This window comes from Pinus tabuliformis, chromosome 2_1, assembly GCF_031772625.1.
Source record: "Pinus tabuliformis cultivar Carrire ecotype Pingquan chromosome 2_1, CPIR1, whole genome shotgun sequence".
Taxonomy (NCBI): domain Eukaryota; kingdom Viridiplantae; phylum Streptophyta; class Pinopsida; order Pinales; family Pinaceae; genus Pinus; species Pinus tabuliformis.
Window position 1 is genome coordinate 880,267,115 of NC_142299.1, and position 17,580 is coordinate 880,284,694.

Here is a 17,580-nt window from a genome sequence, read left to right on the forward strand (position 1 = left end):
GATCAACCTTTGTCTGATGAATCGATGCCTAATGTTGAAGGTTTGATGGATCTTGTTGATACACCTCCTAGTGAGACCTCTACTTCAAAGAAAAGGCCTTTGCGGCTCAAAGATATTCTTGAAGATGCTGAGAAACATATTGCACCAAGGGGGGCATTTCGTGAAAGCAAGAAGTCGAATAGGTAACAAGGGTGCTTAGCTACCATGAGCACCATTTTACAATCTAAGACCTTGTACATTCGAAGAAGCTGTGAAGCAACAAGTTTGAAAGGATGCGACGAACAAGGAGTATGAATCGATCATGAAGAATGATGTCTGGGATGTGGTTCCTAGACCCAAGGACAAGTCAGTGGTCACTTCGAAATGGCTCTAAAAGATCAAACACAAAGCTGATGGAAGTGCTGAGAAATTCAAGGCCAAATTTGTAGCTCAAGGCTTCTCTCAAAAGGAAGGAATAGACTATGATGAGATATTTGCACCAGTTGCCCGATATACCACAATCCATTCAATTATAGCCCTTATTGCCTTGCAAGGATGGAACCTACACCAGATGGATGTCAAAATTGCCTTCTTGCATGTTTCACTTAAGGAGGAAGTGTATGTGGAACAACGCAAGGGGTTCAAGGTTCAAGATTGTGAGACACATGTATGCAAGTTGAACAAAGCCCTCTATGGGTTGAAGCAAGCTCCTAGGGCTTGGTACGAGAGGATCGATAGTTATCTAATGAAGCTCGGATTTACGAGAAGCGATGCTAACCCGAACCTATTCTTCAAGGTTGAAAAGGACAAACCTCTCATTTTGGTCCTTTATGTGGATGATCTCTTTCTGACAAGTGATGACCCTCTCATCCATCAATGCAAGAGGGATTTGGCTTCCAAGTTCGAGATGAAGGACCTAGGACTGATGCATTATTTCCTAGGGTTGTAGGTTTGGCAAAAGCTAGGTGAGATTTTCCTTTCTCGAGGAAAATATATTGTGAAGCTACTTGAGAGATGTGGGATGGTGGACTGCAAGTTCGTGACTACTCCGATGGAACTCAATTTTAAGAAGCTATGTGGAAGTGTTGTTGGGCCCGAATTAGTGAACAATACCAAGTATCAACAACTTGTGGGGGGCCTGATGTTTTTGGTCAACTCTCGTCCTGACATATGCTTCGCTGTGAACACGTTGAGTCAATTTATGGTCAAGCATCATCACATTCATTGGATTGTTGCCAAGAATCTCTTGAGATATCTCTGTGGCACAATCCGTTATGGATTGAGATACACTGTCGGGAATTCGAGGCTACATGGATATACAAATGTTGATTGGGCTAGCAGTGTGGTGGATCATAAGAGCACGTCTGGTGTTGCTTCTCTTTGGGGTTTGCTCCTATATCTTGGATGAGTAGGAAGCAGAAATCGATTGCACTAAGCACCGTCGAGGCCGAACACATTGTTGTGCGTATGGCATGTTGTGAAGCTATTTGGTTAAGGAAGCTCCTTAGTGAGCTATTTGAGCATGTGCTAGATACCACTGACAACCAAAGTGGCATTCGTCTATCAGAGAATCCTGTGTTCCACGACCGCTCCAAGCACATTGATATCAGGTACCACTTTATCCAGGATATGGTACAACAGGGAGCAATTAGGCTTCAACACATCAAGACAGATGGGCAAGTTGCAGACATTCTCACGAAGCCTTTGGGGAAGGTCAAATTCTTAACCTTCCGAGAGCGACTTGGAGTCATGGAATGACCCTCCTATGAGGGCCCCATATGAGTTGGAAACAGAGCTTTGGGAGCTCCTGGGAGCTTGGGGTACTTCTTGGAGCTATGAGCGACCATAGGGTAAGTGGTTCACATTCCCATATTGGTGCTCTAGATACAGGGTAAGTGGTTCACCTTCCCCTATGATAGCCCATTATGGTTGACATGTGTGTAGGGTGAGTGTTTCATCTTCCCCTACAATTGCGAACACATATATGTAGGGTGAGTGGTTCACCTTCCCCTATGATTGACATATGCATAGGATGAGTGGTTCACCTTCTCCTATGGCATATGAGCAGGATGCATGGTTCACCTTCTCCTATGGGCCATGGCATATGAGCAGGATGTGTGGTTCACCTTCTCCTATCGATGCCCCAGCACACATCCTACCCATGGAGTCTGGGACTCATGGGAAATACCTTCTGGCCAATGAGTTGAGAAAAGATGATTAGGGACCATCGCACTACCGATGGACGCATCGTGTACTGTCGTACTCCTGATGACTAGGACGCATGGTGTTCAACAACTTGACCTGGGATGAATGACTAACTTTTGTCAGTGGAGAGTGGTATGATCTTATGACTCACTCTCAATCACTTCTTCATTATTACTTCATGGTTCAGTAGAGCAGAACAGAGCAGGATTGTGATGACGGGATGGTACAAGATGACAGGTTGGCATGATGATAGATTGACAGGTGGAATTCTCCCTAGTTGAGAGGGAGTGTTAAAATTGGCAACTAGGGCCAACTTCCACCTTAGGACAGCTCATATGACAGAGATGATTATTGCATTGGATTCCGCTTTTCGAGAGGTACAATTTTGATATAAAGATCATCTCATTCTGACAAGCAGAAATGGAATTTTGAATTTATTCTCTCATGGACAAATTGTCAAGGTCAGCCTTAGTCAAATGTAGGCTCATGAAGCCCAATGGATGGGTCTCCTCACCCTCAACAAATTGTATAAATAGGAGTGACCCTTCTCTCATTTGGACATCACTCATCTCATCACATCATCTTCTCTCTCCTCTCTTGATTGGTTCGTACACTTGGAGGCTCTCTCTTCTTCGCACGTGTGGAAGGAAGGCAAATTTCTGGACTGGTTTTGGAGTTCTGAGATTAGGAGAGCGCTGACTTGGACACTTTGACCATGCGTTGACTTTTGTTTTGGGGGCAAAATTTTGATCTTTTCAGGCCGCATTCTTTGGCACGAAATTCAAGGTGATTCGGGACAATTTGACCGTGTTGACTGCAGCGTTGACTTTCTGGTTTGATCGAGTTGTTTTGGGTTGACTTTGACCCTCTTTGGAGGCCGCACTTATCTGTTGTTGACCGAGCAGATTAGAGGATGATTTGGGGCATCTTTGACCACCGTTGACTTTCTGGTTAGGGCTACATTGACTCTTGATTTGGCAAATCTATTTTGGGCTTGTATTAATGATATTTGTACTCTCTCTCTCTCTCTCTCTCTCTCTCTCTCTCTCTCTCTCTGCTGAACTATTGAAGAATAATAAGAAGATTTGATCAAAGGGTTTCCAACTTTCCCCACATTAGGATCTGTCCCTGGCATCCGCCACATCTTTTGTCCTCTTGTCTTGGCTTGTCTTCTGCATATGATTTTATGTTCTATCTGCATTTACTGTCAATGTTTATAGGTTAATGTGATACCTAGAAATTGTCATTGGGTTGCTAAAGGAACATTGAAGTAAATTGTGCTTAAGCATAAAACATACCATTGTTATCTAAAATTAACATATTTCAATGTGCTTGGACCTGTCATGAAACACTAGATTATCAAAGAGCTTGATGCAGCTCTGATTATCACAGTGAATGATTGTTGGTTCCAAACTCTGACTGAAGAGTCCTACAAGTAACTTTCTCAGCCAAATGGCCTCACAAGCTGCCATACTAGCATACACATATTCACCCTCTACTGAGCTTAGTGTTATTGATCTTTACTTCCTGTTGAACAATGAACCAATTGTTGATCCCACACTGAATGCGCAACCTGAAGTGCTCTTTCTGTCTATTGGACTCCCTGCCCAATCTGCATCTACAAACCCTGTCAGCTTCACTTCATCTACTCTCCTGTACAACAACCCAAAGTCAATTGTGCCCCTGAGATACCTCAATACATGCTTAGCAACTACCCAATGCACTCTTGTGGGTTCTACCATAAACTGATTGAGTTGGTTTACTGCATAGAAAATATCTGGTCATGTGTTCACCAGATACATCAACGACCCTATCAACTGCCTGTAGAGTGTAGCATCCACACGTTTTGCCCTGTTGGCATCTATCTTCCTCCAATTTGTCACTAAAGGAGTGGCCATAGGCCTACAATCCTGCATCATGAATTTCTTGAGAATTTCCAGAGCATACTTGCCTTGTCCCAAGAAAATTTGCCCATCATCCTGCCAAACCTCCAATCCAAGGAAGTAGTGCATCAGTCCTACATCCTTCATGTCAAACTCTGATGCAAGATCAGTCTTGCATTCTTTGATGAGCTTCTCGTCCCCTGTCAAGATGAGATCATCAACGTACAGTACAAGAATGAGAGGCTGCCCCCCAACCACAATAAAGTACAAGTTAGGGTCAGCTTCACTCTTGTTGAAGCCTAGTCCAAGAAGATAGTTGTCTATGTGCAAATACCACGCTCTTGGGGCCTGCTTGAGCCCATAGAGAGATCGCTTGAGCCTACACACGTGCGACTCCTTGTTGTGTGTCTCATACCCCCTCCGGTTGTTCAATGTAAATTTCCTCCTCAACTTCTCCATTGAGAAAGGTTGTTTTAACGTCCATCTGGTGGATTTTCCACCCCATCTGCGCTGCCAAGGCAATAATAGTCCAAATGGATGAGTAGTGGGCAACTGAAGAAAACGTTTCATCATAGTCTATACCCTCTACCTAGGAGAAGATTTTCGCCACAAATTTGGCCTTGTACTTCTCTACGCTCCCATCTGCTCCATGCTTAATCCTATAGACCCATCTAGATCCAATCACTGTCTTGTGCTTTGGTCTTGGCACAACTTCCCAAACACCATTCTGCATAATGGAGTTATACTCCTCAGCCATAGCATCTCTCCAAACTGTCGTGACTCAGCCTCTCTGAAGCTAGAAGGCTCTGAGTCAACTCGCTTTGTAATAAGTGTCATGTAGCCAGAGTACCTTTGTGGTTGTTTGCTCTGCCTGAAGCTAGAGCTGGGTGCCCCAACCCTCTCCTAGGCCTCTTGAATCAGCTTATCAATCCACTTGATCCTCCTTCTCACTATACTAGGAGACACTGGTTGAGTGGCTGCATCCACTCTCTCATCTTTCTCCTCATCCTGCACTGTCTCCTTGTCACCCTTTTGTGCGGCACGTCCACCTACTAACTAAGACTGCAACTTAGACGCTGGTTGAGCTTCCTACTTGGGAGCCTGTTGCTCCTCCTCCTGCTCTACACACTGCTCACGCTCCAAGGACTTCCTAAGAGCCCTTGCCTCCTCAAATTTCACATCACGTCTAATCATTGTTTTTCTCAGTGCTGGAAAGTAGACCTTGTACGTCTGAGAAATCTCGTTGTAGCCCACGAAAATACCCTTTTCAGCTATGGGCTTATTGATATGGCGAATTTTCGCTATACCAACAAAGGGGAACTAACCCGCTCACAGACCCCAATTAGGTCTGCTTTCGTTTGGGATGGCTAGTTCCAACGGTTTTAAGGGACCCCATGAACTGTAATAGGTGTTGAAAGATTGCTTCTGGGAAGAAGACTTCAATTAAATCAACCAAATAAAACAGTTAACCACTATGTATTAAATCCTAATTATCCTAATCTATCCTACAGGAGCTTGACAAAGAGAGGTTAAACATCATATATGAATTCCAAGTCTAAATGAATCAATTACTGATTCATGTAAGAACAAAGCTGCATTAATACTTAATTACAATCCAATCATTCATACAAGAATACACATTCCATTTTATGGAAGAGAAGCTTGCAACTGATCTCTAACAAAGTTTTGAGTCAGCAACCTTTCATGATTTAACCCTGATATTAAATCATATTCAAATAACCAGGCATAACCATGAAATGGAAGTCATCAATATGCACAAATAAAACAAATATACATTGCACTTATGCCAGCAACAACATTCTGATCAAAACACATAAGAGAGGAGGAAAGTCAATCTGAAACACAGGCTCCTCATTGAACCAAACAGTCTTTCTTTATTCATAATAAATCAAAGTTGTTCTCTCCCAACCAAAAGCCCCACTCTCCTATCCGGAGGTAATACTTATACAGCTCAAAATGACTCTCCCCCACTAACTTTTCACCTCCTTTCTTTTCATTACACAAATCCGAACATACAGAGGAGAACAGTCGGTGAGGCTGTTGACACGTCGAAGTCATCTTTGCTGGAGCGTTCTACTTCCCAGGGGAGGGACAGAGAATGACTGCGTATCATTTCGTTGCACTTGTGTGGGATGGCTATTATTCCATGTCATTTCTTGAAGGAAACTGAAGATGTCGCGCTCATCATCCCACATCTGGCATGCCTTGAGGTTTATCTGGAGGGAGTGACATCTTGGTGGATCAGCGTTGTGCTTCCCTTTTGACATAGAGCGTGCCTTCATTATGCATTGTGGCGGTTCATCCCCCTTTCTGCAGACTATGCTTTTGCAGTGTAGACACTGGGGGTGCAGAGGTGTCGTCTTGACATACATCGCCTTGATCTGCTATTGGATCCACTCGAATTCGCCTGCAAAGATAATTCATATTAGCTGTGATTAAGAAAACATGATAAAAGGGCCCTAGAACAGCGCTCGTCATCATTGAAACTTTAAATGATAAGGCGCAATGAAATCAAAAGGAGCGAGCATGAAAGAATCGGCCCCTGGCTTAGCCAACGTCGTGCTGCAACCGAGTCGCAATCGCACATCTCAACGGGCAATCATGTGCCATATCACCCCTACCAGATTTCCTTTGAGAACCTGGATCATGACATCTTATAGAAAACACAGGAATACACGGAAAAGACCGCATTTGACCACAAGGCCGGATTTCAAAATTTATAAGCCCGGATACATAGTTATCGGCGGGTCCACTTCATCGAATTGGACCTTATGCATAAGCGCTAGACCTCGCCGATAGCGATTTAGCGATGGGGGAGGTGGACCCGATAACATATATATTTTGTTTAATAAGATCGGTGGGTCCGCCAAATCGCATATCGCAATGTGCGCAGGCCTAGGACCCCGCCGATTGCGATATGCGATTCGGCTAAATCTGGTATCTATATATATATATATATATATATATATATATATATATATATAGGTTGTATTTAATAACGCGGCAGGTCCGCCATATCACATTTCATTTTGTATATGATCCCGAGCTCCGCCAATATGCGATATGCGGTGGGGGCTCTGGACCCGAAATTATATACGCTATGGTTAATGACCCCAGCAGATCCGATGCATTGTGGTTGCGTTATGAATAACCCTTGGGTCTTGCCGATTGTGATATGCAATTCGATTGAGGACTTAATCGCATCGCAATTATTCATGATAAACAAGCCTTTGCCCTTGACCAAGGCAACGTGCAATAAGTGATAAACGGGTATGTTAAACGTGTTTTGTGAAGAGTTAAAAGGGGGATAAAGATGCGATAGAAGGTTTTGCGTGTTAAGTGCACGAACAGCCATAGTAAAGGTAGGGGCGATTATATGTGCGGGCATAAATGTACCATGAATACTTATGAGGATTGAAACCCCTGATGAAGGGACTAAATAAAGGGCTAGGCTGGGTTACGAATGAACTATGCAACAGAGATTTATTAAGGGGGCCTTAACCATTTAGACATTGAAGATTTGGCTTGGCAAAGAGTCAAAATCCTTGGGATAAAATAGATCATTCAGAGGAGTGCAAGATCAACCTCTAGGGGACCCATTCAAAATTGCTACTAGGGAAAATTTTAATAGGGTGGTGGTTGTGGCCACAACAGGGCTCCAGCTTCTTCCTGCTATGATTGGGCACATGGCAATACAACAAACTGCCAAAGATGCGAAAGTGAGATAAATCAAACTTTTTGCCTGTGAATGCCTCCTCTGGTGTAACGCATCCCAGATCTTTGCGTGGACTCCTATTTTGTAGGAACATTGTTGTGTTGCATGTCTATGCCCATAGAAACATAGGCAGCCCCTGGTCATGCAACATAGCTTCGTCTGCTCCAATAATAAATATTGTGATTCTTCCATTCAACTACCCCATTCTATTGAGGATTATGGGGAGTTGTGAGCTCTCTCTTAATTCCTTCCTTGGACAAAGGTTATTGAAGGAATTTGAGATATACTCACCACCTATTATCACTTCTCAAGGCCTCAATCTTCGTGCCTGACTGGTTTTCAACTATGGCCTTGAATTCTAGAAATTTGAGAAGACTTCCTCCTTTTTCTTCATGAAAAATATCTAGGTTTTTCTAGAATAATCATCAATAAAAATGACATAATATCTATAACCCATGAGAGAAGGAGAAGAGAAAGGGCCACATACATCTAAGTGTACTTGGTCTAGTATGGTTGTTGCTCTATTATCTCGACTAGGGAAGGAAGTCTTTGCGTACTTTCCAAGTGTGCAACCCTTGCACACCCCATGCTGGTCCACGCTACATTTCAGCAGTCCTGTGGCAATCTCTTGCAATATCTTCAAAGCCCCATGATGCAAGTGTCGCATCCTTTTATGCCAAAGTTCCCCGACATCCTCGCTTTGCTCACTTCCAACCTTGTTGATCAATGCAGCTGTTGTGTCAAACTGCAATTTGTAGAGCCTCTTCACCCTTACTCCAATTTGCTTGGCCTCCCCTGCTGAGTTAGAGGGTTTCAAAAAGGCTTTTCCTTTGCTAAAAATGACATCATACCCCTTGTCTTCAAGTGTTGAAACTGAAACAAGGTGTTTCTTCAGCCTTGGTACATAGAGGACATCCTTGAGAAAGAGGGGACTGCCTGACTCCCTCTCAAATTTGACAGTGCCCACACCCATGGTTGAGTACTTGCCATCATCACCAAGCTCTATGGTGATTCTCTAGTCCTTTTCAGTAAGTTGGCTGAAAAAATATTTACACTTGGTCATATGACGTGAAGCCCCATTGTCTATGAACCATACATTGTTGGACACTGAACTTGCCATGCATGCAATGAGAGAAAATTCCTTCTCAAATCTGGAATTGAACTCATCTATTTCAGCAACAACTGCTACTTGGTCCTTCTTGGACCCTTTCTTTCTCTGTGGACATTTAGTAGCATAGTGTCCAAATTGATGACACTGGAAACACTTTATTTTGGACAGGTCTTTCTTCCCCTTTGGTCCTTTGGAGCTGGACTCAACTAGTCTTGCATGTTTCTTGCCTTTGCCTTTGCCCCCTTTGCCAGCTAGGGCAAAGTTCTCTTCGTCCTCCTGCTTGACGTGAGTCCCTGACCTTGTCTGCCTTTTGATTTCTTCCTGCATGCAATCACTCCATAGCCACTCCCAGTCTAGAAGCTTTTCTCTCCCTGTGACTGCGTCATGGAAGTTATCCCATGACTTGTGAAGCCCTGATAATGCAAGGCTCACTAGGTCATTGTCTGAAACAGTCTCATTCAAGGTTACTTGGGAGCGAGAGCGACATTTTCAGAAGCTCCCAGTTTGGGAGCAATTCCGGGAGCGTTTTTTATATAATATATATCTTTTTATATTTTTTATATTTTGATGCATATATGTCAACAAAATCTTTAGAATGATGAATTAGATATAAAAAACATTAAAAAAAACATAGATTGAACCATATGACAACAATCATCTAGAAGTTATAATCTTCATCAACCACGTCCACAAGTTAGTAACATAGTAACATACAACATATTGGGTCTCATGATTCATCAATCTTAAAGTTTCAAGCTTTCAAAATCAATATATAACATTCATCATCATTGATCACCAAAGTTGTACTTGTAAGCTAAGTGTAATCATTACAACAAATAATATCTAAGATGAAATGAAAAGAAACAACTTTCAACTTTCACGAAGCATCATTCATAATTGCCAACTTCAAACTTCAAACTTAAATTGTCATGATTGTTTACAAAAAATATCATAATAAATATGAAAGAGTCGATAGTTATAAAAACTACTAGAAACTAGAAAAGACAAGTAAATCTATTATCCACTGCTAATGCTTGGGCCTCTTGCCGCCATGAGAAATGTCTATTTTTTAGTCTTGTTGGAAAATCAGGATCTTTGTCATTAATATCACCCTCTAAGCATTAATATCCAGAGGTATCTTTGTCATTACCTCTGGATCTGTATAGGGATCTTTGTCATTAATATCACCCTCTAAGCATTAACATAAGATAGAAAAAGCATAGTCAAGTCAAGATTTTGTTTGAGTGATGCGTACATTTTTAGGAGGGCATGATAGAGGAGTTCGATAACCAACGTCACTAACATCAAGGTACACAGGGGGATTGGTGCTCTTGATTAAATACAACTTCCATACCCTAATACATGACAAAATCCAATTGAAACATTGCAATCCCCCCAATCCTGAAAAACTAATAAGTCTGCTGGATTTTGAACGAAATCTAAAATTCTACTTTCTCCATATGAAATCCAATGAGGTCGGAACCACTCTCAAACATCCTGAGTTATTTCATGGTAATGTTAAAAATTTAAGTAAAAGGATCACTTTTACTTAAAGAATTTAACATTACCATGAATCGCATATCAATACTAGGGCCATAGGCTTGATCATTAGGTTGCCCCACTCAAAACTTATTTGTTTCTTTGAAAAAAATTTGCATTTGGAATATTACTGCAAAAAAAGACTAAATGCTCCCGAAAAACAAGGGAGCATTTTTTTTTGTCGAGAACGCGCTCCCAACTAGCTCCCGAGTCGCTCCCGCCTGAAGCGCGAATTGGGGGTGGGGGCGTGAGGGGGGGGGCGCTCCCTTGCAACCCTGGTCTCATTCACCCCAGCTAACTCGTTCTGGACCTGGGTGAACTTGGTCAAGTAGGATGCAATGGACTCTCCCTTGGGCATGCGAATTGCCTTGAGTTTGTCCTTTAACACCAGCTTCCTTACTTCACTATAACCCTGATACAGATTTAAGATTGTTGTCCACATCTCATGCGTTGTTTTCTTGCCTGCAATGAGAGGAATAATATTGTCTTTGACCCCCTCAAGAATTACTCTATGTGCCCTAGAATCCCTCTTGTTATGTTGAGCTAACTGCTAAGTAAGGGTCTTGTGGCTGAGCCATGAGATTTTCTGCAAACTCCTTGACCCCTTGGTCCTCCAACACCACAAGCATCCTTTCTCTCCATTAAAAGAAATTGGAGGCTCCCTCCAAACTATGTTCTGTTCTCAAACCCTGATAAGCCATCTTCGTAGTCAACTTCTGCTCAAGCCCTGGTGCTGGTCTAATTATCTAAACGCGTTTTTTGGTGGCTGGAAAATTTCTGAACTGCACCTTAAACCCTAGCGCTACTCCCTCTTCCACTCTTTCCCTGGTGACTGGTCTTTATATAGAGCCTTGCTCTGATATCATGTTAGTTTCTCTAAAAACCCAACTAACTAATTTCTAGAAATTACAAGTAAATAACTGAAACTGAAATTTAACTTCTTCCACAAATATGTTGAGTTTTTTCTAACTGAACATGTAACAGAAATTTAACAAGAAACCCAGAAATAAAAACACAATCACATCACCATAAAGACACAAAATTTACCCAGGAAACCCAACACGAGAAAACCTGCTTGTCTAGTGGCTTCTATTAGGGCGGCCTCAGCAAATAGAAAACTTTTAGAAGGAAAAATTACATCTGGAAGGAAGACCTTTCTTATGATAGAAAAAATTAATTTTCTTCCCTGCAATCTACTCATCCACGCTGGATATCGACCCAACTCGTGGCCCTCCTGTGCAGGCTGCATTGTAGCAGTCCATACAGGTCATACGGCCTCCTCTGCATGCCTGGTTTGCACAAGTGCTGAGTGCTGGGCACTTGTGCTGCTCTCCCACAGCTGTTACGCCCTTTTTCTCTGTTATTTTCGTGCTGCTGAAGTCTGCCTTTGTTGTAGCTGCGCTGCCCTAATTTTCTAAAGCCTTCACCAAAACAATCTAATGTGCACTGACCCCATGCTACCCTTTTTTCCTCCCAAATTGACCTGGGCCCCACAATTGATCTCAATGGCTGAGAATCAAAAGATCCAAGGGCTGAGATTGATTTACCACCCACTTAGGAAAATTTAAGTGTTTCCTAAGTCAAACATTAGAGAAAAATAAAATCTGGCTGTTAGTGGAGTTTTGGTGGGTCCCCTGCCAGATTTAGCACACCTCCAAATCTAGCTGGACCACTTTCTCTCTAACTTCAACAATTATGTCCCAAAAAATTGTGGTTATTTCAATTAATCACAAAAATTTGTTTTAGGGAAAAAAATCATGATTAATTGGGGGAGATTAATCCTTTGGGACTTGTGATCTCAATTAATCCGAATTAATTCAATTAATCAGAAATTTTTTCATTTATGTTGTCAACTACACATGTGGAACATTGATTACACCAAAATCAAAGAACAATGGGGTTTTCAAACTAAGTGAAGCACCTATGAATCATGATTGTGTTAAACTTGGACCCTTTTGAAATTTCTATCAAGAATATGTCTAAGTCGGCACTAATATGTCATGTCATGGACATTGGGCCATTGGGCCACTGACTAATTAATCAGAGATTTTTTCATTTATGTTGTCAATTACACATGTGGAACATTGATTACACCAAAATCAAAGAACAATGGGGTTTTAAAACTAAGTGAAGCACCTATGAATCATGATTGTGTTAAAATTGGACCATTTTGAAATTTCTATCAAGAATATGTCTAGGTGGGCACTAATATGTCATGTCATGGACATTGGGCCATTGGGCCATTGACTAATGTAATAGCCAAATAGAGCAAATTTAACCAAGAGACACAAAATTGTCTATTCCCAAGAGGATATTTCCCCATTTCCTTGTAAAACCCTTAAGAAAAAAGACTGAAGTGTTCAAAGGAGGTCCATGGATGAAGGGATGAGCTAATTTATTTATGAAACTATAACTATAGACCTTAGGTTTCAATCCCTTTAAAGAATCACATTCTTTTGTCCCAATGGGGGTTAGGCTCTCTACCCTAGTCCTAGAGTTCTGGTATGAACCTGTCTTTTCTAGGTGGAGCACTATTTGGACTCTTAATTGATGCTATTGAAAATAATAACGAAAAGTACTTTCATATCAGAAATAGACTAATAGTCTATAGATACAAGATCTAGACTTGAGCAAAGTGTTACAAGGTTCAATTAAATTGAAGTTGTTGGATTACTCATCGGAGCAACAAAATGAATATGAAAATATCCCTTTCAATTGTAAGATCAACTCCTTGGCCGGACATTTGGCAAATATGTGCTTACGATAGCAAAAACAATCAGTTGCCTTTTCTCAACAAGTAAAGTATAGCCCAAAACCCCTAAAGCTCTAAACAAAACGAAGAAAATCATTGAGAAAACTTCAGCAGCAGACCTGAAAATTTTTCATGTCCTTGAAAATACTGGCTCAAAAAGATCCAAGTCCGAAGAATCCTTATAAGAATCTGCACTTGGAAAGAAACTAGCAGAAATTAAGCGACAGCTCATCCCAAAAGTTCAATTTGCAACGAACCATCTAGCAATTATGGAGTCAACATGACAGCACTCGTATTCAACTCCTAGAGAGGAATTAAAGGAGTGCTTAAAAGTAACAGAGATAAAAGATAACTTTTATAAGGGCACTACCCAAAGATGACTTTCTAAAGAGTGCTGCTCAAAGATAACTGCCATTGGAGTCTCCAAGAACAGGGATAGTACAGTTGACCATCGTTTCAAACTTTTTATAGACTACCTATGACAAGATTCAACATTATGCTCTGCTACTTAAAAGCCTATTTGATGTTTTCATTTCCACTTGTACCAAGTTGTCTTTTGTAGACGGTATAAATTATTTCAGTCTTTTATACTCTACTAGTCTTATTCATTTTGTAGTCTAGATGATGTTTATTTCTTTTCGGCCTCCAACTATCTGTATTGGTAATGGTCATCGTCATGTGGTTGGAATCATCAAGTGGCTAGATTTTTCTCGGGAATCCGGCATGGCCATTGTATATATGTAACTACCCTGATTAATTCAAATAGCAATTGCTTTATAGGCACTGTTTGGTTTAAAGGGATAATTGTAATACATCGTGAAAATAGTAGCCACACTAATTTTTATATCCAGCGCTTTTGTTGTTAATAAGGGCAAATCCGTAAATGTTAAAAAATGTAAACAATTTCTGAGCCCTAACTGACAAGGAGCCGTACTGCATAAATGGTCATCCAGGGTAAGTTATGTTTCTATAAATTAAATCATGAAATATGTTGGAATGTTTCCGGGTGTACCTTGTGAAGCTCTTCAGGCAAAACTACAATTTACAAGATTTAATAGCATCTAAACCAATATTTTGTAGCAAAAATAGGAGTAAATCGTGGTTCACTGAATTCTTAGCAGATGCATGTGCTTAGCTCTAGAAAAAATCAATTTGCTTATTCTAATTCATCAATGCAGATGTTAGAACATAACTGCAAACGACACGGTCAGTACACAGGCACCGATGCATAGGGCAATGTAATCAGGGATGGAGGAGGAAACAGTGGATTGGATACACACCGGAAGCACATTTAACCTCAAACAGTACTGTGCTAAACTAATATGAACTCTTCGGATGGATTAAGTAGTACATATATACGGCGAAATGATTAACCAGATACACTAAAACTTTGTCTTCCCTGAGAATAACAGAGGGTTAGAACCCTAAACTGTGCCTGTATAATATCAGCAAAAATTTGCAACAAAATAGACAGAAGGTGATTATTTGAGCATGACACTAAACTAATAGCTGATGTTAGTTTAGGATCGGTATACTATGAAAGAAAACAGAGAAAAATGTTAAGATTTATGCGTCCGTATGATTATATAGTACCTGGAGGAGGTTATTAGTGCTCTTCCCCATTGCAGATAAAACCACAAGGGGTCTTTCTTGATCGAAGCTGAGAACGAGATCTGCAACTTCCTTCATTCTCTCAGCTGACGCCACAGAAGAACCGCCAAATTTCATCACACAAGTAAACTCTGGCTCGCCGCTCTTATTCTGAACATTTTCAGATTTCTCCACCACGGCTACATTAACGTTCTCGCTTCTGATAACAGCACTTTTCCGTTGAAAATTACAGACTTTCACCGCGCTGCAAAATCCATCGATTGATGGAAACGATGCAGAAAAGCTAAGCTTCGGAGACAACTCAGTCCGACACGAAATGGCCGTTGAGTTAAAACTCGAAAGACGGCTAGAGGCGTCAAGATTCGAATGGAGGGAAGCCAGGGGGGAGGCCGCGACGTTGGCGGTCATTTTCGAACAAAACGTAATCAAAATAGACCTGTAAAAACAAACTGTCAAGTGCTAGAAAATGATTTCATCTCGAATGCCCTGCAATAATCAAGACTTCAACTTAAATGTATGCCGGTAATTATACTTTTAGAGCATCTCGCGCGAAGAAATAGGATAAACAAAAAAAGTTATAAATAAAATAACTTTAACTAAATTTAAAAACGGGTCATAACATATCAAAATCGATCAAGCGTCAGTTATATGAAAGACTTGCTTTTTGCTTAAATAATTTACATAAAAACTGGAGAATCTAGCTTAATCGATACAAAAATAATGATTTCAATTAAAGAAACTGCACATATTACAGCAAAATCCTTCAAATAGAATAAACGATATTCGTGCAAAGTTCTGAGGATCAAGCATTCGGCCTAAAAAGATGCAAATACTTCGTTTTCAGAGGCGCTCGACGGAAAATTTACGTTGAGGTGAGGGGAAAAAAAACAAAGAAACAAGCTATCAAAAAAAATGCAACATAAACATTTTGCACACAATACCTAGATTTAATATACCTACCAAATCAAGTCTCTGCGGCCACTGAAATTTGCACCGAAGGAGAGCTGAACTCGATATCAAACTCCAAGAACCGGAAGACGAAGGGAATAACACTCAGCCGACCCCGGTCTTGGGCTTTTGGTCTCGAGTTCGAATTCTCTGAAGTCCTCCAGCCGCCTTGGTTCTGAATCCAGGGGCCGTTAAACTTCCCGCATCTTGTGGGAATCCACACGGTTAGATTTCCGTCAAAATGTACGCTGCGACCCGAGGATGGGAAGATACGCGTCCATGTCTGGTTAAACCTGTCTAGTAACAATTTCTAACTCAATCCAATCAGACAATGATAAAAAACGTGGGCCCGAGCAGCTTAGCCACTTGGAAACAGACACGTGTATTATTATAAAAGGCGGAAAAACGGCAGCTAGGTATTGGATTGCGCATTTGCTTTTGTATGGAGTTGTGACATCTGGTGTATATAATGTGATAGTGGAAGATTTGTGTTTAGTTGGGAAAAGGCCTGTTCTCTTTGGATTTTGGTCAAACATTCAATCACATTCTTTTAGCTCATAGTTTCACGTGATGGAAAAGCGGTTTTTGTGGGAGGTATTGTCTAAATTCTAATTTTTTTGGTTTCATGCGTGAGTAGCTCTTAGCCCATGGTATTTATTTACCATTAATAAATTATGTTTTAATAAATTTATTGGTGGAAGGGCAAGGTGTGTATGCTTTCCGAAAGTTAAATTATCATGGAGTTTCTTGTTTCTGGAATGTGCGTCAATAAAGCATTAACTAGATAGTGACCTAGAATTACATTAGCATGTGTCGATTTCAAAATATATATGGTATTTATAATAAATAATAATAATGTTTGAATTAATTGCATCAATTTCAAATGGTTGATTCGAGAAATTTTTATCTTTGTGAAATGTTCATGATTTATGGGCGATATATAAATAGCAATTGTTAATTAGGGTTGTTTGTAATCAGTGAGAATATTTCATTCTCACTTACTAAGTCAATTAAAAAAGAGAATTAGATTAACATGTGTCGACTTCAAAAATATATATGGTACTTATAATAAATAATAATAATGTTTGAATCAATTGTATTAATTTCAAATGGTTGATTGAAGAAATTTTTATTTTTGTGAAATGTTCACGATTTATGTGCTATTTATAAATAGCAATTGTCAATTAGGGTTTTTTTGTAATCAATGGGAATATTTCATTCTTACTTACTAAGTCAATTAAAAAAGAGAGATTATAATGACTTTTTTTTAATATATCTATATCTCTATAAGTTTTTTATATTGAAGGGAGGGGCTAGTTCCCAAGCAGAAGCTTTATAGGGCCCTTTTTTTATTACAATGAATACGTATCAGACAATGCTGATAACAGTCACATCGAAGCCAAACATACTTCGGAATATTCGCTATCACCGGAATATACGCCACGGAACCGAATACGCTGCAACATCCGCGCAGCTCCACAGGATTCGAACGCGGCCGGGGTGTGTGCAAACCGATTGCCCCGACCGCTACATCATGCACTCATGTGCAATATATCTCTATAAGTTATGAGTAATGAGTTCTATGGAATTTGAGTGAAGTTATAAGTAGCCTAAATCTATTTTAAATTATCAAAAAAATCACATTTTAAGAGATTTGATTTAGTTAGAACTAAAGTTAAAATGGTTTTACGTCGATATATTATTCAAGAACATGGTATTTGTGAAAATGAATACATGTTAACCCTAGATTTATAAGTGTTGAGAAAAAATAAATTTCTTAAAGTGTAAACATTTTTAAAGTGCAAATATTTCCGGA

General features: G+C 40.4%; 1 protein-coding gene across 2 annotated transcripts in view; it reads right to left on the minus strand.

The window, feature by feature from the left end:
* Positions 1-16,022, minus strand: part of LOC149203468 (aspartokinase 1, chloroplastic-like) — a 107,244-nt gene extending 91,222 nt beyond the window's left edge. The window contains exons 1-2 of one of the 2 annotated variants that reach the window (XM_089403448.1): positions 15,777-16,022; positions 14,799-15,252 (exon numbers count right to left, since the gene is read on the minus strand). In XM_089403448.1, the coding sequence (XP_089259574.1) occupies positions 14,799-15,224 (426 nt within the window). In that variant the 5' untranslated portion in view covers positions 15,225-15,252; positions 15,777-16,022. The remainder of the gene's footprint in view (positions 1-14,798; positions 15,253-15,776) is intronic. The other variant, XM_089403449.1, reaches the window with a different exon arrangement.
* Between the last annotated feature and the right edge of the window lie 1,558 nt (positions 16,023-17,580).